At 43.6% G+C, this 23,589-nt stretch overlaps 4 protein-coding genes across 9 annotated transcripts; 2 read left to right on the plus strand and 2 right to left on the minus strand.

The window, feature by feature from the left end:
- Positions 1–1,013: 1,013 nt before the first annotated feature.
- dnajb11 (DnaJ heat shock protein family (Hsp40) member B11) lies at positions 1,014–5,332 on the minus strand. 3 transcript variants are annotated; one of them, XM_028991157.1, is made up of 10 exons: positions 5,070–5,332; positions 4,215–4,371; positions 3,798–3,895; positions 3,383–3,515; positions 3,170–3,312; positions 3,007–3,089; positions 2,785–2,842; positions 2,490–2,601; positions 2,114–2,273; positions 1,014–1,698 (listed from the first exon to the last, which is right to left on the minus strand). In XM_028991157.1, exons 1-10 carry the CDS (start codon positions 5,177–5,179, stop codon positions 1,634–1,636), a joined length of 1,119 nt encoding a protein of 372 aa, XP_028846990.1. In that variant the 5' UTR covers positions 5,180–5,332; the 3' UTR covers positions 1,014–1,633. The 3 variants fall into 3 exon arrangements, with proteins under 3 accessions (XP_028846990.1, XP_028846991.1, XP_028846992.1); XM_028991158.1 differs by lacking the exon at positions 5,070–5,332 and adding an exon at positions 4,685–4,992; XM_028991159.1 differs by lacking the exon at positions 5,070–5,332 and adding an exon at positions 4,467–4,566.
- Positions 4,892–10,873, plus strand: tbccd1 (TBCC domain containing 1). Of its 3 annotated transcripts, none has more exons than XM_028991156.1 (7): positions 4,892–5,274; positions 6,004–6,335; positions 6,780–6,884; positions 7,583–7,949; positions 8,018–8,204; positions 8,868–9,371; positions 10,489–10,873. In XM_028991156.1, the coding sequence occupies exons 2-7, from the start codon at positions 6,006–6,008 to the stop codon at positions 10,688–10,690; spliced, it is 1,695 nt and encodes a 564-aa protein (XP_028846989.1). In that variant the 5' UTR covers positions 4,892–5,274; positions 6,004–6,005; the 3' UTR covers positions 10,691–10,873. The 3 variants fall into 3 exon arrangements, with proteins under 3 accessions (XP_028846989.1, XP_028846988.1, XP_028846987.1); XM_028991155.1 differs by having other exon boundaries at positions 4,892–5,294; positions 6,732–6,884; positions 10,489–10,872; XM_028991154.1 differs by having other exon boundaries at positions 6,732–6,884; positions 10,489–10,872.
- On the minus strand, positions 9,928–23,498 carry lcmt2 (leucine carboxyl methyltransferase 2). 2 transcript variants are annotated; one of them, XM_028991152.1, is made up of 14 exons: positions 23,249–23,498; positions 22,602–22,726; positions 22,447–22,528; positions 20,898–21,087; positions 20,661–20,817; positions 18,271–18,460; positions 18,077–18,184; positions 17,913–18,000; positions 17,003–17,236; positions 16,492–16,719; positions 16,229–16,326; positions 15,858–16,045; positions 13,383–13,508; positions 9,928–13,293 (listed from the first exon to the last, which is right to left on the minus strand). In XM_028991152.1, the coding sequence occupies exons 1-14, from the start codon at positions 23,306–23,308 to the stop codon at positions 13,146–13,148; spliced, it is 2,022 nt and encodes a 673-aa protein (XP_028846985.1). In that variant the 5' UTR covers positions 23,309–23,498; the 3' UTR covers positions 9,928–13,145. The 2 variants fall into 2 exon arrangements, with proteins under 2 accessions (XP_028846985.1, XP_028846984.1); XM_028991151.1 differs by having other exon boundaries at positions 13,373–13,508.
- Positions 11,259–12,977, plus strand: LOC114796714 (gamma-crystallin S-like). The gene is made up of 3 exons (XM_028991160.1): positions 11,259–11,412; positions 11,762–12,004; positions 12,577–12,977. Exons 1-3 carry the CDS (start codon positions 11,314–11,316, stop codon positions 12,847–12,849), a joined length of 615 nt encoding a protein of 204 aa, XP_028846993.1. The 5' UTR covers positions 11,259–11,313; the 3' UTR covers positions 12,850–12,977.
- Positions 23,499–23,589: the final 91 nt, after the last annotated feature.

The following is a 23,589-nucleotide window of genomic DNA, read 5'->3' on the forward strand; positions in this document are numbered from 1 at the left end:
GCAAAAATGTCAACAATTCTGTGTTTTTCTATCAATATTGGGTGCTGTGTGTACATTTAGGGGGAAAAAGAACTTAGAATTTAGCAAATGGCTGCAATATAACAAAGAGTGAAATTTAAGGGGGTCGGAATACTTTCCAGGTTCACTGTACACATTCAAACACACTTGTGAACATTTCATTGTTAACATACTGCTATCTAGTGGACAAAGTGTCTGGCTTTATGTCTGATTTTCAGTATTTTGGGACTTACAAAATTGACAATCAATTAGATCCTGTGTGGGGAAAAAAAAGTGAATGTTAATACATTTTCATTGAAACAATCTGTTAACATTGCTGTGGGAAAATTGTTAAATTTTCTGTTAAATTGACACCATTTTTTTTTATTTATTCTTGATGATAATTATGTCTTATCACACAAAGCTTTATGCAAAAACCAGGTTCATGTGTGACCAGGTAGTGAAATGGTATCTGTGTTCTGGCAGAAAAGCAATTTTTCATATGGTATCAGATACTGATCTTATTCCAAGAATGAGGCTGCCCACAGGTTCCTTTCAGAACACAGTGTCTAAATAGTAACTGGTGACTTGATTCCATTCAAATGATTTTATGGAATTTTCTTTTTTAATTTTCATGTTAAATCACTAAATTAAATAAATATTAAGCACATAAGAACACAATGGTCAACAAAATCTCATTATTATCTCAAGTATTTTTGTTGTAAAGCAGGGTTCATTTCAGTCTTATCTTGAGTAACCCCAAACTCAGTGTGTGCAGTCTAATTTAAATTATTCTATCCACATCCAGCTTTGTCTTGTGACATTTGGTACCTGATGCAGAAACCAGATTTGACTGTGTGCACTGGGTCCTGTGCTGTGGTGTGTCACATGTGATAACTAATCTCTTTCACCTCATTAACCAACCTGCCACCTATAAACACAATAAACATAGAATATAAAAAATATAAGTAAATAAAAATGATGTCAAATGGTAGCAGGATCAGACATCTCTGGGCTGGGCATTATAAACATTTAATCAAGTTTTTCCATTTGAAAAATTACATTAATTGCCCCGCCCTCCCCCACACACTCAAAATGAGTGTCCCGCTGCTCTTTCTGTGCGGACAGTTCAGGCAGAAGAGGAATCCTTCAGGGAACAGGGACCGGGCCAGAGAGAGACGAGAGAGTGTCAGTCCATCCACCCAGCAACAGCCACTGAGGGAAGGAGGCGTCCAAAACACTCCCTTCCAGTCGGACCAATCAACTGAGTGAAAATCTGATGTGTTCAAGGATGTAAAATCCTTCAGAATAAATTCACATTCCAAATGTTTTCCAACGTGATCTCCAGAGGCAGACTTTGGCTGCTATTCACTGGTGCTGAAACAAATTAGCAGGTTAACAACTGAATGGCTGCTGATGTGGGGCCAGAAGGTGATAAAAACAGAGGTCAAGAGGAAAGAAAGAGTACACTACAACAAAATACTAACTGAAGATGAGGTGGGACACAAATAAAAATGTAAAAAAAAAAAAAAATGCAACCACTATAACCAAATGTCAGCCAATCCTGAAGAGAGTCTAAAAGTAATAAATATGGCCCGATGTTCTGAGTGTGAGCATTTGAGATCCTTTCGGTGCCTCAGTAGCCCTGCAGTCCATTATAAACTTTCTGTACTGGCATCTGGTTTAGCAGGTTCCTGATTCCTGTAAACAAATGATAAACAAAGTCACAGTGAACAAGAAAAAGCAGCAATATTCATTTAAAGCAGGGAAAACCCTGGATTGTCATTGGACAATTTTAATGTTTCATTAAAGCTCACTTGAGAAACAGATAAATCATCTACATGGAGCTGCCCAATATGGTTGTCCCATGGTATGATTTTTCATATGACATTTCAGTACTGGTGAGTGCTGGTAGTAGCCTAGTGTATAAAACACTCATCTCTGAACCAGAAGACCACAAAGACCCAGGTTAAAACCCCACTTACTACCATTGTGCCCCTGAGCAAAACACTTAACCCTGAGTGTCTCCTGGGGGACTGTCCCTGTCACTACTGATTGTAAGGTGCTCTTGATAAGGGTGTCTGACAAATGTTGTAAATGTAAATATAGGACTTACCTTCTTTCTGACGTTCGTCCAGCGTTTCCCGTGGGAAGTCAACGTCAAAGGTAACAATAAGTGAGCCACGGATGTTCACATTGTCAAAGTTGGGCAGCCCCTCGCCCTTTTTCCACAGACGAGCCCCTGGCTTAGTGATCTTGTCCCTTGCAATGTGAACCTTTCAGACAAACAAAAGGCAGTGAGTCGTACAATTTTTAAAACTACACCATACATTGATATATTTGTGTGTATGTACACATATCTGTAAAAAAAATCTGTATAGGGACAGGATTGCTATGTATAACTGTGCCTTGTGTGTGTGGATGATTATGTGACTAAATAAGCTACTCGAAGCTTAAATTTCCCTTAAGACCAATTAAAGAAAAAGAAATGCCTTGTGTCCATCCAGATGCACAACGTCCATCTCAAATCCAACCAGTGCCTCCACAAGTGAAATGGTGACGTTGGTGTACAGGTCATCCCCTCGCCGTTCAAACACTGGGTGTCTAAAACCAGAGGAAAAAAATAACCACTGATGAGGAACATTCTCCTATGTCAAAATGCGAGACACTTCAGTAGAAATCAGCTTCACGTGTTGATATCTGGTAAAAAGTTACAAGAAATATGCTAAATACTACAGTAAAATAAATACACCTGATTAACTAAAATACTCTGAATTCAGAACTCACTTCAGAACTTTAATGCGGAAACGCAAATCTCCAGGTTCTCCGTCAACGTGAGGTTCACCTACATGTGGAAGTGCAATACTGAATCATTTCGAAAAAATTGTAGAGAGTAAACAAAAATGTCAAATTAATGAACCATTTCTAATCTTACATCACAGCCTTCAATTGGCATTTATGTTGTGTTTTCCATAAATACTACAAAGTAAAAAATGAAAATAGAGAGACCTTCTCCGATGAATGGATACTCCATGTCATCCCTCACTCCTTGCTCAATCTCCACCTCCAGCGTGCGCTCTTCATTCACTAATCTGCGGAGCAAACAGGAGCCTGTTAAAGGTGAACGGCTGCCAACCTGCTTCACACCGATAAAATGCGAGGAAGACTTTACCGAATATTGGCGCACTCATCACAGACCACTTCCTGGGTCATCTGGAAGCGCCCAGGGCCCAGCTGTGTTGTTCTCATTTCCTGCCTGCAGTTGCATTTCCTTTTCCCCGGAGCCTCTTTGGCTACTGGCTTGTTTCTTATCACCTGGGACAGGAGCAAAATATCAGCTGCTGGAGCAACAAGCAGGGTTTTGAACATTGCCATCTATTCATACCTCAACAAAATTTCCAGAATAAACTTCTTCAAGGGTCACTTCAAGGTCCAAAACAATGTCATTGCCCCTTGGAATATTCCGGTCTTGCTGTGGACGTTGACCTCCAAACATGAACCCAAAATCCCCGAAAAAGCTGCAATAAACAAAGCAGGAGAGATCTGGGCACCAATAATTCAGAAATGCACCGCCCTGTAAAGTTCAAATCTTACAGTCTTTCATTTCTTCAATTGCAATTTCATCATCTCTCTCTGGTTTCAGCTCTGAACATAAATCCTGGAGATCCAGTTTTAGACGAATATATTAAAAACATATTACATAAGTCAGACCTCAAGAGAGGGCAATTCTTCAATTGTTAATTTATAATACACATAAACGTCCCAACAATAATGATAATGACTGTGATTCTCTTACTGACCTGGAGAAGATGTCTCCATGAGAGCTGTGATGACCCTCCTTCAGACCCTCCTCACCGTAAGCATCATACTGCTTCCGCTTCTCTTCATCTGACAGCACCTGGGCCAGACAAAATATCCAACACCAGTCACGACACTAGACTACCACAAAAGACGAACTTCATCCTAAACACACCTACACATTCAAAAAGCCGCACCTTTCAAGATCTGTTGCTGTCAACCTACACCTATTGATGAACCAGGAGGAGTGACGTAGAGGCGGCGACTGGCCAATCAGCATCAGCCACATGATCATCGCGTCCAATCATACGCTTCTCACATTTCCCCACAACAAGCCCCGTGCCGCCGGACACATTTCATATATGTTGCACTGGGCCGCATATAAAGCATCCCGAAAGCCACAAGTCAGACCAGCCTACCTCATACGCAGCCCCCAGGTCTGCAAACTTGTCCTGGGCGCTCGGGTCGTCCTGGTTTCTGTCGGGGTGGAGCTGCAGGGCCAGTTTTCTGTAAGCTTTTTTGATGTCTTTGACAGAAGCGGACTTGCTGACGCCCAGAATCTTGTAAAAGTCTCTCCTGCATATAAACATTAATGAGAAATTACTGATTAATGTGTGTGTGTGTGTGTGTGTGTGTGTGACAGCTCAGGCGCATGCTGCTGGTGCTTTTACTCTCGGCTCATGTCGTGTCCTTTTAAAGTAGCCCAAAATGCGGAGAAATAAATTAGACGAAGTGTTTCGCGCACGCACACACACACACACACACACACACACACACACACACACACACACACACACACACACACACATACACGCATACACGCGCACACGGACACGCAGACCAATCACCGAGGAACATGTGTACAGCCGCACCGGCACGACCCACTTACCCCGCGCACACCGCCGCCACCAAGTACAAGAGTAGGCAGCACACGCCGGACACTTTCATTCGTCTGGACGCCATGTTCCCCCGAAATTAATTTAAAAAGCACACAAGCCCGGCTTTCTGTCAGTGAGCGGTACCGGTTAACAGCAGGAAAAGCTCGGCGTCTAAGCCCCGCCTCTTCCGGTTCTGAAGCAGAAGTCCCGCCCCTTCAACCGTCCAGGGCGAAGAGCAGCGACGTCTTAAAGAAACATTCCCTTTTTCAGATTTACGTGTATTAGTTGGCTAAGCAGCGTTCCAAATTAGTGTATGCGTAGCTTTTGTATTAATAGAGACCTAACTGAAACCAAAACTCAATAAACCCGCATCCGGAAGAAAAAAAACCTCGTTACATCACGCTCGGCGTCCCTGTCGCAGGTGCGCGCGCACGCTGTAGTCCAGGGCGATGGGTCCCGCGCGCGCGCTCACGAGCCGCGACAGGAAAGTTTTCTTCTGGTTTCATGAACTGATGATGATGATGATGATGATGGTCTGACGAAGCCGCGTCCTTCCCGGGGCATCGGGCGCCAGAGCGGCGGAGTAGATGGTAACGCAGAGGTAACGTCCAGCAGCTCCGGGTAAAGCGGAACGGGACATTTCTGTCGATTTCAATTGAACCCCCTCTGCCATTAATACAACATCCAGACAACGTTTTACTTCAGGAACGTCTTTTCTCTGGTGTGAGGCGTGGCGAATTCGCCAAATAAATAATGTCCAGCTAGAATCGCTTTGCGACTGATGTTGGCAGATGGCATTTTAGTTTAGGCCTTTTCATGAGTCAGAACACCACAAGACAAGATTTATTCGTTAGCTGAAGCCATGCTTGTCCTCTTATTAAACAGTCATATTTTATGTCCAAGGTCCCAGTTGGATAACTGGACAGTCAGATCATCTGATTTTGGAGTTTTTGTAAATGTGGCCCCTGTGTGTGTTACAGGTGTATGTCATGTTAATGTTGGTGAAGTGAAAGTGAAGTGATTGTCATTGTGAAACACTGCAACACAGCACACGGAGTCACAACGAAATGTGTCCTCTGCTTTTAACCATCACCCTTGGTGAGCAGTGGGCAGCCATGACAGGCGCCTGGGGAGCAGCGTGTGTGGACGGTGCTTTGTTCAGTGGCACCTTGATGGTTCAGGATTCGAACCTGCAACCTTCTGATTAGGTGTCCGATTCCTGCTAGGCCACCACTGCCACAATATCTCTGAGATGGTAGATGGATGGATTGTATTGTCTGTCAGTGTATAATATGAGTAGTGTTCCGACCGCCGTGCTTCCTCTGTGCAGAAATGGAGCAGAGCGGTGTGTCGGTGTGGCCCCGGCTGGAGCCCTTCCTGCTGGGGACTCTGCAGGTGACCCCCTCGACCAAGCTGAGCGCACACTACCTTCGCAAGATGGCGGCGTACGTGCGCACGCGGGACGGCTGCTACCCGCGCCTGGGCTGGCCCATGTGGCGGCACATCGCCTGCGGGAAGCTGCTCCTGCCGGAGGAGCTGGCCTGGCTCTACTTTGAGACGTTCGAGCTGCTGGTGGCCCGCAGCCCAGAGGAGAGGCTGGAGCGCGCCGAGGCGCTGTCCCAGTGCTCCTCTCCAAAGGAGCTGGACCGACAGCGCAGCAAGGTCAGTCGCCCAGCAAGAGCCCCAGTACATGCCACATCGAGCAGGCGACCTCTGAACTCCCTAGTCGAGGGAATCTGGCTTCAAGTAGGTTATACACAGGAAACGGGAGAAATTTTGAATTGGATTTTTGCAATGACAAAGGTCACGTCAATATCAGGCACAATGTTTAGCACTTCTTGAGGCATCACAAATTGATTATCAAACCTGAATTACCATGAATACCACTTTTATTCAAAATGATAAGAAAAATGTAATACAATTATTTGCATTCTATTCACATTAAACATTCATAAATGTTTCATTTATGGCCATAAACATTTTTAAACTGGAACCGGGCCGTGTCATCCGTTCCCTAGTCCTCCTCTCACATTGTCCCTGTTTCTCGTCTTCCTCCAGCTGTCTGTCAACACAGTGCAGTTCCTCCTCTTCTTGTACCTGCAGCAGTTCAACCACATCTCTCTCCGCACCTCTCTGATTGGTGAGGAGTGGCCAAGCCAGCGCTCTCGGTGGCTTTCTGACCGAGAGACCAAGACCAGCTCCCAGAACAAGGTGAACCTCATCTCCATCGTAAGCGTTTATTTTAGAGCTGGATCATAAATCCATGATATAGATTTTTCTTCTCTGCACTCATGTCTTTTTTTATTCACAAATAAAGGACATTTTATTGCATAAGATGGCTTACAGATATTAGATAGAGAGAATATGCCGACCGTAAAAAGTTCACTATATAAATAAATAGTCTGGAAAAGGCAGTGAAAAACCATTTAGAGTATTAAAAATATCTATATACATAAACATATATTTGTGTGTGTCAGAATATATGTAAGTGTACATTTACAGAGAGGATCAATATACACATATTGCGCATAAGAACAATGGAAACGCTGTATTGGATGCGTGTGTGGGACATCGTGGGGGACTTCTTGTGGGGTCTCCTGCATGGGGTGGGACATGTTGTCCAACAGGGATGACCGTGTGAGAGTATGAGAGGTTATTGGTAATATTACACCCATGCTCTGTACTGCAGAAACTGTATGTTGTTCCCATTTTGCTAACTGGAGGGAACAGGATGAACTAGGACAGTTAGGTCTTATTCAGTTTCCTTGTTTAGTCAGATTTAGCTCATGTATTGTGTTATTCAGATTTTGGGGCCAGCTTGCCCCACCCGACTCCTGCATAAAAACAGGTTTGGCGTGAAAATGCGGCTGGAGCTTTGCAGTAATTTTTGAACGCCCCCCTCCCAACAGAACTGGGATGACCAGGCCCACCTCACCTTCGTCCAGACTCACCTGTCTGAGCTGCTGGTTCTGCTCCTGGAGCCTGAGCAGTTGACCAGCTTGGGCCAGAAGCTCTGTGAGACCCAGCTATCCCAGGATTCACTGCAGGGACTCAGCCTGCTGTTGGAGGGCGCCACAGGCCACGGCCGCCCAGTACAGCCCCTCCATCGTCTGCTGTCCCACTCCCCTCTGCAGGCACAGGCTGGCTTCTCCAAACTGAGCCGCGGCTACGTCCTGCACCGCCTCAAAGCTTGGCTGCGTCAGACGCTCCGAGTGAACCCCTTTGGCGTCTTGGCCTGCCTGCGCTCCGGGAAGAAGATGTACTGGACCCAGCAAGGTACCTTCACGCCCCCTGCACCCGAGAGATGCCTCAGCGCGGTTAAACAATGTGTCTCTTCTGTTCAGTGGAAGGTGCTGTGAAAAGGGCTAAAATCGTCCAGAACGTGGACATGGTGCCTCCCGGCAACAAGATTGTACTCTGGTCTCAGGTCTACAGACAGACCCTGGCGAAGGACTCTGAGACGTTGTCTGGGGCCAATGTGAAGCTGCAGAGCTGCAACGAGGCCTTCATCTACCTCCTGTCTCCTCTCAAGTAAATCCTCCTCTCCAAACGTATCAGCTACATGCAGATAGCTCACATATGTCATAGTTAACATAGTTAGCAGCAAAGGAAGCAGACTCAAAACCGAAAGGTTGTGGGTTCGAATCCCGAATCACCAAGGTGTCAGTGGGCAAAGTACCATCCCCACACACTGCTCCCCGGGCACCTGTGATGGCTGCACACTGCTCACCAAGGCCTCGTCCACACAAACCAGGCGTTTTTCTGGCATTCTTGACATCAGGTGAGAGAGGGCAAATAAAAAGTGTCCACACGGGCGTTCAGCACCAGCGTTCAGCCTTCTGCGCATTCAAACGGCATCAAATAAACGCTGTTAAACAGCACATTTACATTTACAGCATTTATCAGACGCCCTTATCCAGAGCGACTTACAATCAGTAGTTACAGGGGACAGTCTCCCTGGAGCAATTTAGGGTTAAGTGTCTTGCTCAGGGACACAATGGTAGTAAGTGGGATTCGAACCCGGGTCTTCTGGTTCATAGGCGAGTGTGTGACCCACTAGGCTACTACCTACTACCAGCACCAGACCTAAGGGTGGCCTAAGGGTGACTGGTTAAATGCAGAGGACACATTTCGTTGTGTGCCATCACAATGACTAAAACACTCACTTTGACTTCCATTGCTGATGTGTTGCAGGTCCGTGACCGTGGACAAGTGTCGAAACTGCACTGTGGTTCTGGGCGCAGTGGAAAGCCTTGTGCACGTCCAGAGCTGCGAGAACGTACGTCTGGTGTGCGTGGCAGGACGACTGACTGTAGGGGCGTCCACCCGCTGCACCTTCCACATCCTCACGCCAATGCGACCACTGCTTCTACCCAGCAACAGCTCCCTCACGCTTGGGCCCTTTCATGCACACTATCCTTTACTGGAGGACCACATGGCCAGCGTTGGCCTGGCCGTAGTACCAAACTTGTGGGACCAGCCACTGCTGCTGGGGACGGAGGGCAGCACCCCTGATGCCGGCTGCTACCGTATTCTGCCTCCTGCAGAGCTCTGGCCCCTGGCGGTGCCGTTCCAGATGGAGGGGGACACCTGCGAGGTGCCTGGTGGGCTTCCCCCGTCTTACCAGAAGGTCGTGGAGACACGGAAGTGCCGGGTGCAGGAGTGGTACAGGAGTGTGAATGAGGCTCATCTGAGCAGGTGAGAGGTCTTGAAGTGTTTAAAACATAGTAGAGTTCTTCATTCCTAAACCCAATGAAATAAAGTCGAACGAGAAGCTGCAGGCTTAAGATTTTTGTCTTAAAAGTGACCGAGTTAAATAAACATTTATTTCTCTGAACCGCCATGGCACAAGCGGTTATGAGAGTGAACAGGAAGTTGGCAGGAGAATCTCAGCAGATTTACAGCAGATACAGCAGAGCAGATACAGCAGAAGCAGGACCTCGGTATACATTTTCCAGGGTCTGTGGAATGTGGACAGGGATTCTCAAGAGTTACCTCTCTATTCTAACTGAACAGCGGTTTGGAAAGGTGTTTTTATAATATATTTTACTAATTAGGTTAAGTTTAGAGTTAAATGGTTTTTAAAATACTGCAGACCCAATAAATCCAATAAAACAAGCCTCCAATCCGTCAATAATCCGCCGATTGCTGCGCACTTCCAGCTTTACTAAGTGCAGCGTTCATGGAAATGACCAGGGGCAGTCCGAGCCTCTTTGGTGCCCTGTGCAAAAAAAGTCATTATAAATTAGAAAAATCACACAATACTATTTTTTTAATGTTAACTCTACAGCTGAATACAGAAAATCCAACTATTTAATATAATCACTCACATCACACAAATACCTGGTATTTCACTGGCCTTATGAGTGTGGCAGAAAGTCCACTTTCAGTAGAATTGCCCAGATATCGTTTTATCTCGTATATGGTTATAAGATATGCTGTTTATTATACAATTTCCTGCTGCAGCGCCTTTGCAATGGACACGTTACCTTTTCACAGTTACATATAAATTTACTTATCAAATTATATTCTGCAATATATACTGTCTATGGTTACATATATATCGCAATATGAATTTTATGTCATATCGCACAGCCCTAATGTAACAGAGCATGCTGCAGTCCCTGTACCATTGACATATATTTTTCATAAATAGGTTGAAATATAGTAATTATTACAAATGTATTGAATTTAAACTGTTTTAACACAAATTACTTGAATAAAGGCTTTAAAGGCCTCATCACTTTTAAGCACTTTAGAAACGGAAATGAGAAATGCATTCTGGGTTGTCTCCTAAACTCTGCTGGTCTTTCAGGGCGCAGAAGCAGCAAATCCAGGTCCTGGTGGAACAGAAGTTTTACGAGTGGCTGTCAGAGACAGGTCATCGTCTGGAGCTGGACACCCTCACGCCCACAAGCCCCTCTGATGTCAGCTCCATCTCTGACCGGTCCTGGGACGCCACTCTCACCAAGGCACAGCCCAACAGTCAGAGCAGGGGGGCAACAGCAGCTTTTTAGAGCCGAAGCACTTTCTGTTTAGTGTGGCGTACCTCAGCATTTCAGTCATCTGGTCCAAGTTCTTCTCCTTGATAACTTTTATCTGATACGTTTAGAAATGTATAATGGTCCTATTCCCTCCACAATTTTTCATTTTGCTCTGTTTGAAGCCTTTTGTCTATTTAGTTGATGCAAATAAATATCTATATTTGGAAACTGAATTCTTTGTGGTGCATCTGAATTATTGGCTGTGTTCCGATCGGTGTTCTGCACACCAACGTCTTTAGACGTTCCATGGCTGGACCGCTGTCTCCAGCCTTGGTCAGCTGCACATCTTCACTAAAAGACCTTGATGGAGGGGATTGGGGAAAAGAGCTGAGGTAGGAGGTCCGAGTGCTGGAGCAGAAACATCCAGCGCATCGGGGCCACTGTGGCTGGCACCACCCTTGGCGCCAGGCGGACGTGCCCGGGTGCGTGCATTTCAGCTCGGCAGCAGCGCGTGGGTGAATGGCTGGACTCTCTGGTTGACAATCATGCTGTAATCCTGCTTTGTGTTTCTGAAAAAGCTCAATAGCGCCAGAATCACTGACTCAATTTTTGGATCTCATTTTCATGACAAAGCGATTGTCACCACCTCTGCCACAATGCCAGAGGGACAGGTATATAAAAAAGCTTCAGTGATGGGTTCCCACTCATCCGGACTTCGGCGGCAACCCCACATGTCCATGTCCAAAATGGGAAAAGTGAGTACTAAGCCGGACGTGGACATTTAACTGGCACGACCAGTCAGAAGAAGGAGAAATCTGGGCCGTGCTGACTGAGATGTTTCTCTTCAGATGTCTATTAGATCATTATGATTTGTGATTCAGGCTTGATCTTTAGTTTGTTGGTTGGTTAGTTTGAGTTCTATGGCGTCATGGTAATCTGGAAGGTCGGCATGGCTCATGCAGAGTTGCCTTCCAACATTGCCTTATTTGGTTGGACCTAGCAGAAGGCATGGAATGTGCCGTAACAGGTCTGCACGGTGTAAATCCTGATGGCTCCATTCCCAGCCTTCCCTGTTGACGTTTCTTTGCGGCCCTGATCTTCCAGATCATCTTCTACGAGGACAAGAACTTCCAGGGGCGCCGGTATGAGTGCGACAGCGACTGCTCCGACTTCCACGCCTACCTGAGCCGCTGCAACTCCATCCGAGTGGAGAGTGGGGCTTGGGTGGTTTATGAGCGCCCCAACTACATGGGCTACCAGTACGTGCTGACCAGGGGGGAGTACCCGGAGTACCTGCGCTGGATGGGACTCAATGATCGCCTGAGCTCCTGCAAGATCGTTCACTTCGTAAGTTACATCGGCGCAGCTCCATACAGGCGTGACATACCCAGAATTTCTCCGAATGCCCTTGAACCTTGATTGGGTAAAGCTCAATGACCCTGCTTTCCTATCGACCAACCAAGAGCCTCAGGGCTCAGCCGAAACATCAATACCGGCGCTGACTGTACGAGGGTACAGTCGGGCCAACACCTGCCCAAATGTGGCTACAAATTCCCTGAATGTGAACCAGTTAATGCAAGAAATGAAAACGATGAAAGTATACAGTCAATCATTCGTATACATGGATGAAGAACACTTTTTTTTTTTTTTAGATTGTCTAGTAAACATCTACAGCTAAACATGTGGCAGCTTCACTTTTTACAGTCAACGCACTGGTGTCAGAATGTCTGATTAAATGTGGTCCAACCGGTGTCGGTGTTAAGCATTCAACACCAGTGCAGTTAGAACAGTACAGTTTTGTTCTTTAGCAGGGATGGGGAACCTCATCCAACGACCCTTTCAATCCGTTAATAATAATAAACTCCCACGTTGTCGGTCGAGAGGTCATTCCAGAAACCACTCCCCTCTCCTTTCTGCAGGCCAGTGGGACCCAGTATAAGATCCAGCTATTTGACAAGGCGGAGTTTGGGGGACAGGCTTTCGAAGCGGCCGAGGACTGTCCATCAGTCCTAGAACGTTTCCGCCTGCGGGAGGTGCATTCCTGCAAGGTCCTCGAGGGTTTCTGGGTCTTCTATGAACACCCCAACTACCGTGGGCGCCAGTACTTCCTGGAGAAGGGGGAGTACAGGAAGCCAGTGGACTGGGGCGCTGTTTGTCCCACCGTGCAGTCCTTCCGACGCCTCACAGAGTGACCACTGCCATCCACACCAAAACTCTATGGACAAAAAACAAAGCTATAGGGCCATATATCAATGTTTTCTCTCATGCTGTGAATCAAGCTGAGGTCTTATTTGGAATAAATCCCATATGACGAACTAAATTGTGGTGAATGAATTTGGTGAATTTCATACAGAAACATTTCATACAGATAAATATAAATCTCTCTCTTAATGATCTCAAAACCCCAACGACTTCTCTTCAGGGTGGCTCTGAAACAGGAACACACCACACCTAGAACATCAGGAATGAGTGTTGGGGAAGGCAGGGCTCAAGTCCACAGTGACGGGATGGAGGTTAAAGTGAGTCCCAAAGGAGAAGCAGTTTCCTCCTCCTCCCAGCAGGGTAACTTCTGGCTTGTCAGGGTCCACCAGCTCAGAGCAGAATGAATGTAGCATGACGGGCCACTGTAAAGAAGACTGGAGTGGGAAAAAGGGAGGAGCCTTTAGGAACTCATAGTATTTACATGAGGAAATTGAGCTGAGATGAGCATCTAACCGTGTCTAACCGAAACTCCGCAGAAACCCCACTCGTCAGATTTATGACTGCAACGCCAGGCACACTTTCAGCCTGTATCCAAACTCCACCCATCACCACAAGGTTCTGACCAATCACATGGGCAGTATGGGAATATCTGTCAAAAGACAAACACACATTCACAAATTTTTTAAAAAAAAATAGCCTATCCTTCATAAACCATTAACGCCCAAGCATAATATAGGCTGGAGTTTTTAAAAAATCTAGCCTTTGACCCTTTTTCCTGTCAAAAACTTTTTGATTCAAGAATGGACTCTTCACTTGAGATCATTTGATTGTATTGAACATTAGATGGTATTGCATTGGACAATTTAAGAGACATTTAAGAGAAGAGGAGTGATAATCTTTGAGTGGTTCAGTGAGTTTAAAAAAAGAAAAGAAAAAGAAAATCACAATTTATGTTGCCTCGAGGCTTCTATTAATCAGTCCACCTATTATCGTATCACTTTCTAGACTACTGCGCAGCACAGTTTTAAGGCAGTTTGATTTATTTTATGCTCTATGGCAATGGCAGAAAATTAAGATATGTGTGTGTGAAAGGTTGCAGCACCTGAAACAAAAGCATCCTCACGTGAAATGCACTTCTTCAAGCGGACTCGGAGCTTCTACAAGGAATCATATTTTTATGATTGCTAACTGATTTGTAGATTGTGTTATTGGGCAGGGCATTTCTTCACGATCAATAAAATGGCAGAAATTAGCATCTTTTTACGTTAAAGTGAGACACTGTATCCAAACTTCCTGGAATCTACCACATATTGATGTGCGCAAATTACATAAAATATTCCAAAAACTAGAGCAAGCAAACAAGATCATGCACGCGAGACACTATTGTGCACATCACACACTCACACGCCCGAATGAGAGAGATAGCGAGAGAGAGCGTGAGTACGTGTGGACCCCTGTGTATGATTCTGATTCTACAAATAGCATCTGATTGGCTTATTTTGCAAAGCAAACTCATCAGATTTCAGTGTGGGCGGGCTTTTATTTAACTTCTCGAGATGGTTGTGATGAACTGATAACTTATCAGTACAGTGGAGCATCATGGGCCTGAATTTCACAAGTTGAATTTGACCAAGCTGAATAATATTATTTAAAATTTTGTTGCTTATTGGCATTGGAAATTATACACTGAAATTATTTTCAGCAAAATTGTAGAGGCAAAATATTCAGAAACATTGGTTTTCTATTGGTATTGAAACAATTCAAAGGCTGATACAATTTCAAAATCTGAAAAGTTGGATTATTAGTATTAATTGAATTGTTCATTTATATTTTCTTTTTACAATTTTGTACCTTTGTACTCATGTCTATAGTAGAAGGTACACAACTTTTTCTTTTTTATTAAAATAAAACTAAGGACAAATAGGTTAACCTATGTTTTTCATGTACATCTGTTACGTCCTGGTATATTTGGTGTGTTTCTGTTCGGTGTGCCCACCTGTTCCTGCTGTGGACAGACAGAATAAAAGGAGCTTCATTTTCCTTTTTCGGGGCTGCGCTTGCCATGCCATCCACCCCGCCCGACTTCCTAGTATTTCTCTTTTGCATCACTTCCGGTTTCCACTACGCTTCACCTAGGAGGCCAGCGTCGATGTTTGTTTTTCTGTTTTCCGGTTTTGTTTGTCGTTATTTGTTGTAATTTGTTTCGTATGTATTTCTTCTTTATTTATATACTTATTTGTTAATAAAATACTTGTTCATTTTCTCTGTTTCATCTTAGTAGATTTTCGTTGCACTTTGCACGAAACCTGCGCTTTTTACTTTGCACAAAATCTCTGCTCCTTTTGCACACCTTCTACCTACCTGTTACACATATTTTATGTTAAAGACATAAAAGTGTAATATTTGGTTATGTTTGCAATATTTGCATATTGGTTTTCATTGTATACTTGCAACATTTGCAATACTGTGGTCTGTAGCCGTCGCAAAAAGCATTTCACTGCATATAATACTGTGTATGACTGTGTATGTGACAAATAAAATTGAATTTGAATTTTTGTCATTTCTTTTTCATAGGCCGGAACCCCTAGACTGGCTCGTAACATCATAAACATTTCACAGAAAGGTTGATTAAATGGCTTAGTTCTGGAGATATTAACCCTCAGCTTTTAATATAATGAAAGAGTTGAGGTTGAATAAACTCTTTGTTGGGAATAACAGCAAATTACTTGCTCATTTAAGAGGCCTTTCACGTTGCACAACACACTTTTGATATAGTACCCAATAAAAAATAGACAGACCGAGTACTCAAACACAAAAATATTAGATAGTTGCAGCCCTACACAATATTTCCAACTTAATTTGTTTTCCCAAATAAAACATTTTACTATGATCTGACTTCACTATACCAGTTTTATAATAAATATGACATTTTTCTCAGGCACTAAATCAAGCAGTGTGGAGCCTAAAATTGCATTCATGTACAGTGCATGTTTCATACCTGGGCACCACAGGATGCTGCAGCTGGAGCTTCTCCCAGCGGAAACCTGCAGATGTGGGTTTCAGGAAGAATAAATCTCCAAATGGATTTGCCCCTCTCCCCAAACCACCAAATATCACCACCCCACCCCCGTAGGCACAGGCAGAATGGGAGTGGCGAGGTTCAGGGGAGTCACCTTCCACTAGCACCTGCAACAGTTTTCCCAGTATGAAAATTTGATTCAAAGGAAAAGGTACCTCAAAGTACAATTAATTCAGTAATTTATTATTTAGTTAATTAATTAAATGTATACGCTGTTTTTGCATACATTTGTTTAAACATAAATGCTGTCTAAATTGCCAGATTGATTTCTGGAGGAACATTTCAAACACCTCTAGCCACGTCTTGTCTTCCAAAGACAGAAAACAGGCATCTCCCAAAACTGGCTCCACCTCACTGCGTCCCCCAAATATAAACACACAGGCTTTACCTGAAAAATACACAAGAACACATCCTGTACAACACAGAGGACAGCCTGAATACTGAAGGCACAGAGGCGTGGGTAAATTTCAGCAAGCGAAGTTATGGCTACATCTAGATTAAGTGGCAAACAAATCAAATTTGACATGAGGCTGTGACTGGCACGGTTACCCACCAGCATGGCTCAGTGACACTGCTGTGTGTCGCCACCTGGGAAGTGGGGCGGAGCCAAGGCAGTGCATCTCCTCAACAGACATCTTCACCTGGTCTGTGCCGGAGGCAGGGGCTGTCTCATATTTTATCTGAAGAATGGTGGGACAAGGTCTCAGCGGAGACGAGCGGCCACCAAAAACCAGCAACCCCCCACCCGGCATGGCGGTCAATGTGTGGTAAAGACGGACACCTGAAAGACAAACCAGTCAACTCAACATGGTCCATCTTTTATCTTATTTCAACCTAGCACTAAATGCAGCACAATGTGCTAAATGTGGGGCTTTTTAAGTAGTGTAATTTAAATTAATTCAAGTTTTATCTAAATAAATATGTGTTTTATATATTTTATATCTGTATATATTTTTAACTATGAATAATTTTTTTGTCACAAAGAACTCAATCTTTAATGATCTTTAGCATGTTTAGCATATAACGGCAGGTCCAAAAATAATAGACGCTTGAGAAGCCCTCACCCCAATCTGATGAACACTCCACACAGGCATCTCTCCAGCCACCCAGACCGCCAAACAGCACCCTGACCGCCGTCCCTCGGCCAGCTCTGCCATACCCACCGGTGAGCATCAAGAGTCCAGGACCCAGCAGGACAGATGCCATGCCCACCCTCTCTACACACAGCTTCCCAGGCACGGGCACGACGGTCAGATCCGGAGGTTCGAGGACCAGTTTCAGCTGTTGAACGGGAAACCCTGAGAACATAACCATTTAGGTTTGGTATGATGATTGCAGAAGGCAGCAACTTCATTCATAAAGCACATTTTAAACCCAGAGGCAATTAAACATGCTTAACACAAGCAGTAATAGAACTGTTCTCATCATGTTGCATGGATACTACAGCTTCTGTGAGGCTGAAACTCCCAACCCACCATGTGAAGAATTAATACTACACCAAAAAGAGATTATACACAGAGTCCACTTCAGATTCCTTATAATCATCTGACTTCTGCTAAAAAATGTACTCAGTGATATACTGAAACAGAGTTGGCTACTGCTAGCTGCTGCTGTACTATACGATACATTTTGCCAGTCAGAATATTTTTAATAACTTTGATTTTTTGTAGCTTTAAGATTATGTGTTCATTCTCAATATTATCTGAACCAATCGTTTAATTATAAATGATATTCTTTGAAAATAGCATGCATTATTCATACTGATTACAGACACTATTCATTATTAAAATGATTACAGATTAGCTCGTACACAACTAATTTAGCTTATGAATAATACAGATTTTAACTCACTTTAAAATAAACTGCATGGTTGTCTCACAAATTAGACATTATTTAATGTCTGTTTAAAGATAATGTCTTCTTTTTTCAAATTAAACAAAATTAAAATGATGTACATCAGAGGGACGGGCTTACCAAGCGGAGGGCAGATCAGTGATTGGCTGGACATAGAGCCTCTAGTAGCTGTGAGGATGAAGTAGTGAGAACATTTCTGATGCCACTCCTGATGATACAGATCACAGAAAAAGTCAGTCAGTGTGGTTAAACTGCAATGCTCAGCAGCAGGCTGCTAACTGTACCTCAAACTCATCAAATGGCTCCAGGCTTTCCACTCTTCGCCTCTCCTGCTCTGGAATGAGGCTCAGGTAAAACTGGTTCATGTCCAGACACACTGCATGATCCCAGCCCTGCCAACACAGTCACTTACTGCACACACACTACATGTATATTTTAAAACATCCGAACAGATCGAGATTTTTCAGCGGACCAGTACCTTGTTTAAAAACCTCTGTGTTTGTGCTGTGGTGTCAGGATAAGTAGTGAGAGCATGCAAGGTGGAATTCAGCTTCAGAAAGTGATCCTGCATGACCCTACCAAAAGGGTCAAGGGGTCGAATCTGCTCGTACAGCACAAATGTGGACTGTAGGAATACTCTGGCTGCCCAGCCAATCACAGCATCTGACCTAGGATGAACAGACATAATCATGGCCACATGGGACCAGCTATATGGAATGAAGAGGAATCACATTCATACAATACACCATCTGGCTCAGTAATACTAACAGGAATAGTCAATAGGGCTGCAATTATCAAATATTTTTCTGTTTGAGTGCTCGCTTGAGTGCTTGTTTTTATTCCTAAAAAAAGGTTTTTATTTAAACTCAACACTTTCATTTGATCAAAGCTTAAAACCCAAGGCTTACTGTCTCCAGAACCAAGCCACCGAATCAACCTTTCTATGAAAAATGTATGATGTACATAAAAAAAATGACTATGAAATACAACTTCACAATCATAGGTTAACCTATTTGTCCTTAGTATTATTTTAATAAAAAAGTGGTGTACCCCATGCTGTAGCCCATCAAAGGTACAAAATAGTAAAAGAAAATATAAATAAACAATTCAGGTACTACTAATAATATAACTTAAACAGATTTAGAAATGTTATCAGCCTTTGAACATTGTTACTGAATAATTTCAGTGTATAATTTCCAATGCCAACGAGCAATACAATTTTAAATAATATTATTCAGCTTGCTCAAATTCAACTGATAACAGTTATTAGTTCATCATAATCTCCTCCCACCCACACTGAAATCTGACTGGTTTGCTTTGCAAAATAAGCCAATCAGGATGCTGTTAGTCTGTGGAATCGGAAACACACGCAGTGGTCCACACGTACACATACACACACACACTTTTTCACACCACTGTAAATGTGAAACAGTGACTATAGTCCGCATGTACTGCTCTTATAAACTGCAGTATTATTAAGCAAAATTTCTAAATTCTAGAGTCATTTTACTCATTTTTCAAAATGATCAAAATCCCTGTCCCGACATTATTAATGCTGTAAATGACTAATGACTAAATCTAAATGGCTGTTAATTAAGGAATATCTGCAGAAACATCTCTCAATTACAATTTCTTTTTCACATAGCAATATTTTCTCTTCAAGCTTGCTCTTTACACAGAAAACAAGGACATTTCAAAATGACCTAAAAGAAATTTGAACAGCAGCGTTTGAATTAACAGCACAACTGCACTGCATAGGCGCTCACACTAAATCTAAGTGTATGTAACTGGTTGACATTTTAACCCAGCTCCTGGGTTAAAATGTCAAATGTCATCTATTATGCGGACAACCAGACCAGATGATTCGCTGTGGCAACACCTTACAGGAGCAGCCAAAGGACGATGAATGCTGTTCATAGACTTCAGTTCAGCATTCAGCACCAGGCTGGGCCTAAACATCTCCCTCTGCAACTGGATCCTGGACTTACTGACTGAGAGACCTCAGCATCTCCAGCAACTCCACCCTGAGCACTGGAGCTCCTCAGGGTTGTGTGCTAAGTCCAATGCTGTTCACCCTGCTGACCTACAACTGTGCAGCACACATGCAAAGCTCCAACCACATCATCAAGTTCGCCAATGACATGACCGTGGTGGGTCTCATCAGCAAGAATAATGAGTCAGCCTACAGAGAGGCGGTGCACCGACTGACTTGTGTGGAGATTGTAAATGTAAAAAAAGATAGTCAAGAACACAAAGTTCCTCAGTGTTCATTTAGAGGAGAACCTCTTCTGGAATCTCAACACCAGCTCAACAGCCAAAAAAAGCCCAACAGCATCTCTACTTCCTGTGGAGGGAGAGGAAAACCCATCTCCCACCACCCATCCTCACCACCTCCTATAGAAGGACCATTTAGAGCATTCTGATCAGCTGCATCACTGTCTAGTTTGGGAACTGCACCATATCGGATCATCAGAGTCTCTCTTTCCTTCATATTGGACATTTACCAGACATGATACAACAGGAAAGCCACCAGTATTGTGAAGGACTCTTGATGTACTCTTCACTCTCCTACCATCTGGAAAAAGTTACCCAAGCATTGGGGCCCTCACTGCCAGACTGTGCAATAGCTTCTTTTCACAGGCCATCAGACAGCTAAACACTCAGTGACTTTCCACTCTGGACTGCGTGTGCGCACTGTTCCATTTTGCACAGCAATATTTGCACTGTTTTACTTCGCACATTTATTATTCATTTCACCTGTTTAGCGCTGTCTGTCTCATTGTTGGCTACATGTTTTTGGTTAAATATTACTCTTGCACTGCCTGTGTCCCCTGTTTGTAATTTACGTTTTACGTTTGGGCCACTCACCACTGCGTCTCCATGTAGGTGAGTGCCACCTCAGACAGCAGCAGTGTTGGGTTGTCCCACTGCAGTCCTGCCCCAATCAAGGCTTCCTCCACAGCCTTTTCATTTCTCAAATCCACCCCCAGCAAACGATACTGAGTACTGGACACATATAGTTGGTCTGGACACAAACATACAGCACGTTATAAAAAAAATACAGCAAGCGGTAAGGCTGAGGATGTTCTGCAGTAGCTGCTGGACCTGTGATTTCAGATGGTTTGAGATTCTGGTCTATCAAGCTTTCTGTCAGTCGAGGGTCAGCACCGATCAGGGCAGCTTTACGTCGGGACACGTCAGGGAAATCCAGCTCAAACACCACCACTCGTTCCAGGACTCCCTCTGCATGCAGCCGAAAGTAGAGGGAGTCAAACCCAGCACCCAGTGACAGAACCTAACAGACATAAAGATCAAAAGGAAGCAAGCAGTTTATGAGCCCTCTTATTCTATTCTCATAAAAAAGGGCTTTAGTGTCAGTCCAGTCGTATTTTGTCTGCATTAGTTTTAACATAGGATATGGACAACACCACAAATCTACAGGGTCAAACACATGGATGACATAACTAACAATAATTAAGGTAATGGACAAACTAAAATGTTATGACGCTGCACCAAAGCAGTTTTTTGCTTTTATATCGGTCTTCTTGCTAGTCCCCTAATACTGTATCTGAAGTTTCCAAAATTCCAGCCACTTTTATCCAGTCCCACAATAAGATTTCCCCAGGATGTTTGTTCTTTGTTTCTGTGTCTGTAGCTTTAAATGCTAATGAGGAGAAAAGCGGCCTATAGAAGTTGAGGGGGCATTTGCGGAAATTACATCATACACACCATTCACCAACAACAATGTTTGTGCAGATAGAAAATCTAAATACTCTTTGAACCTATCGCCATTTCTAGACACATAGACATAGATAGGTCCATAGACAGGCTAGGGGCACCTTTAATACACATAAAACAGAGCCTGTATATCTCTTAAATACCAACTAGATCTCCATTAGCTGCTTCTCAGGACATGACTTAGCACTCTTGAAACAAGGTGAAAGAGATTGTCATCGTGAAACACTGCAGCACAGCACAAATGTGTCCTCTGCTTTTAACAATCACCCTTAGTGAGCAGCCATGAAAGGCGCCAGGGAAGCAGTGTGTGGGGAAGGTAATTTACAGATCCATTTCCTTAACCACTACGCCAACTATTTAACACTGCAATTAAATGGCTTTTTGAAAATGTATTTATGACAAATATGATTAATAAATGCAATACGTATGGAAAACAAATAGATAAAAAAAAAACAGTAACAGTAAACAGTAGTGATAAGTAATTATTGGGGTAGAACATGTTTTATCCCTGACGACAGTGGTTAATATGCTACAATAAATATTGTTGCAACCAGCACTGTTCCCAACTCAGCTTCACTGCCCTTCTGTCTAAAAATTTGAGTTTCAGACAGCGTCATTCTCAGACTTACTAATCCCCATTGGCTTACTTATCTTTAGTAAAGTTTTCTATAATGTTTATTCTATTGTACAATAGGTGATTGTGATTGGGTGATTGTTAAAGGCAGAGGACACATTTTGTTGCGTCACCGTTTTGTTGCTGCAGTGTTTCACAATGACAATCACTTCACTTTTGTCTTAATTGTAGTCTTATTTGTCTCTCCTGCATGTCATGTAATATCATTCAAATAAAAAAAAGAGAAATAGTGCAGAGACAAATATACCACGGTGCACAGAACTATGAGTGGAACAATCTTACCTGCCTCCTTCCGCAGTGTGCTGTGACCTGCAGAAACTGTCGTACACACTGATCAACAGCCCTCCATCGAACATAATAACCTCTGGGAAAAAAAAAAATATTAAAGCAGCACGTCAACAAGTTCCTGGACAACGGGTTTCAAAATTCGGCTTCACCTGTTGATGAGGGGAGATCTGCGCGGGGCCTTGCAAACAAAGCGCCTCTGGAAGTCATCGTGGAAGTAGAGCTGCGTGGCGGCGGACGCTTTGCTCAGAACGCTGCTGTCATTGGTCCCCTGTACCTGCAGGCGCACACAGTTTCACTCAGAACTGTTCATGAAGGGACTATCTAAACGTGTGCAACACACAAATTATAATGATTTTAAAACGAAGTTGGCTAGCGGATAAGAAAGGGGCTACAGGAGGTTATCAGAAAGATGTGGGTTCAAATCCCGATACGCCAAAGTGCCACTGAGCAAAGTACCATATCCACACACACTGCTCCCCGGGCGCCTGTCATGGCTGCACACTGCTCACTCGGGGTTTGGTTAAATACAGAGAACACATTTCGTTGTGTCACCATGTGCTGTGCTGTAGTGTTTCACAATGACAATCACTTGACTTAAGTGAATTACAAAAAATAAACTGTCAAGAATTTAATGTTCTCCTACAAGCAAAACACATACACACATAATGTAACAGTTCAATAAAAAAGAAATGCTTTAATAAACGGTTAAGGTAAATCAATATATAATCAAACACGCAGCCACAACCTTATTTAGCAGGAATGAGTTTGTCTGTTTGATTAAATGTCTCGGACTTACAGCGATATCCTGCTTTTCGTGTTTATTCTTTGGTAAACGTGCTTGTTGCACTGGCGACATGTCTGAGGGTAGCTAGCCGTCCTCCGGCTAAAACGCACGCTGTTTACGCCTCGCTCTTCTCCCGTGTTTCATGGCGTCAGGAGGCTAAAGTTGCATTAGCGCCCCCAGCCGGCGTGGAGCGGAAACAAAAATCTGTGCTGAAGAACAGGTTATAGATGCGGGCTCTTTTAATATGTATATTATTTATTATGGACGGTCATCCACTGACAATACTACAGTCAAACACATATCAATTTTACCACTATTATTTTCTGAACACTCCTGGCTAAGACCACTAGAGG

This window comes from Denticeps clupeoides, chromosome 9 (genome assembly GCF_900700375.1).
Source record: "Denticeps clupeoides chromosome 9, fDenClu1.1, whole genome shotgun sequence".
Lineage (NCBI taxonomy): Eukaryota > Metazoa > Chordata > Actinopteri > Clupeiformes > Denticipitidae > Denticeps > Denticeps clupeoides.

What these genes read in the sequence shown, in the direction of transcription:
- tbccd1 (XM_028991155.1), top strand. Translation starts at nt 6,006, where the DNA reads ATGGAGCAGAGCGGTGTGTCGGTGTGGCCCCGGCTGGAGCCCTTCCTG. An exon ending in TGGACCGACAGCGCAGCAAG is followed by an intron (nt 6,336 to 6,731) that starts GTCAGTCGCCCA and finishes GTCTTCCTCCAG; the next exon opens with CTGTCTGTCAACACAGTGCA. An exon ending in AGACCAGCTCCCAGAACAAG is followed by an intron (nt 6,885 to 7,582) that starts GTGAACCTCATC and finishes CCCTCCCAACAG; the next exon opens with AACTGGGATGACCAGGCCCA.
- dnajb11 (XM_028991157.1), bottom strand. Translation starts at nt 5,179, where the DNA reads ATGAAACCAGAAGAAAACTTTCCTGTCGCGGCTCGTGAGCGCGCGCGC. An exon ending in TTCCGCATTAAAGTTCTGAA is followed by an intron (nt 2,602 to 2,784) that starts GTGAGTTCTGAA and finishes CTCTGGTTTTAG; the next exon opens with ACACCCAGTGTTTGAACGGC. An exon ending in TGCATCTGGATGGACACAAG is followed by an intron (nt 2,274 to 2,489) that starts GCATTTCTTTTT and finishes TTTGTCTGAAAG; the next exon opens with GTTCACATTGCAAGGGACAA.
- LOC114796714 (XM_028991160.1), top strand. Translation starts at nt 11,314, where the DNA reads ATGCCAGAGGGACAGGTATATAAAAAAGCTTCAGTGATGGGTTCCCAC. An exon ending in CCATGTCCAAAATGGGAAAA is followed by an intron (nt 11,413 to 11,761) that starts GTGAGTACTAAG and finishes CTGATCTTCCAG; the next exon opens with ATCATCTTCTACGAGGACAA. An exon ending in CCTGCAAGATCGTTCACTTC is followed by an intron (nt 12,005 to 12,576) that starts GTAAGTTACATC and finishes TCCTTTCTGCAG; the next exon opens with GCCAGTGGGACCCAGTATAA.
- lcmt2 (XM_028991151.1), bottom strand. Translation starts at nt 23,308, where the DNA reads ATGTCGCCAGTGCAACAAGCACGTTTACCAAAGAATAAACACGAAAAG. An exon ending in AGATCTCCCCTCATCAACAG is followed by an intron (nt 22,529 to 22,601) that starts GTGAAGCCGAAT and finishes TTTTTTTCCCAG; the next exon opens with AGGTTATTATGTTCGATGGA. An exon ending in GGAGTGTTCATCAGATTGGG is followed by an intron (nt 16,720 to 17,002) that starts GTGAGGGCTTCT and finishes TTTGTCTTTCAG; the next exon opens with GTGTCCGTCTTTACCACACA.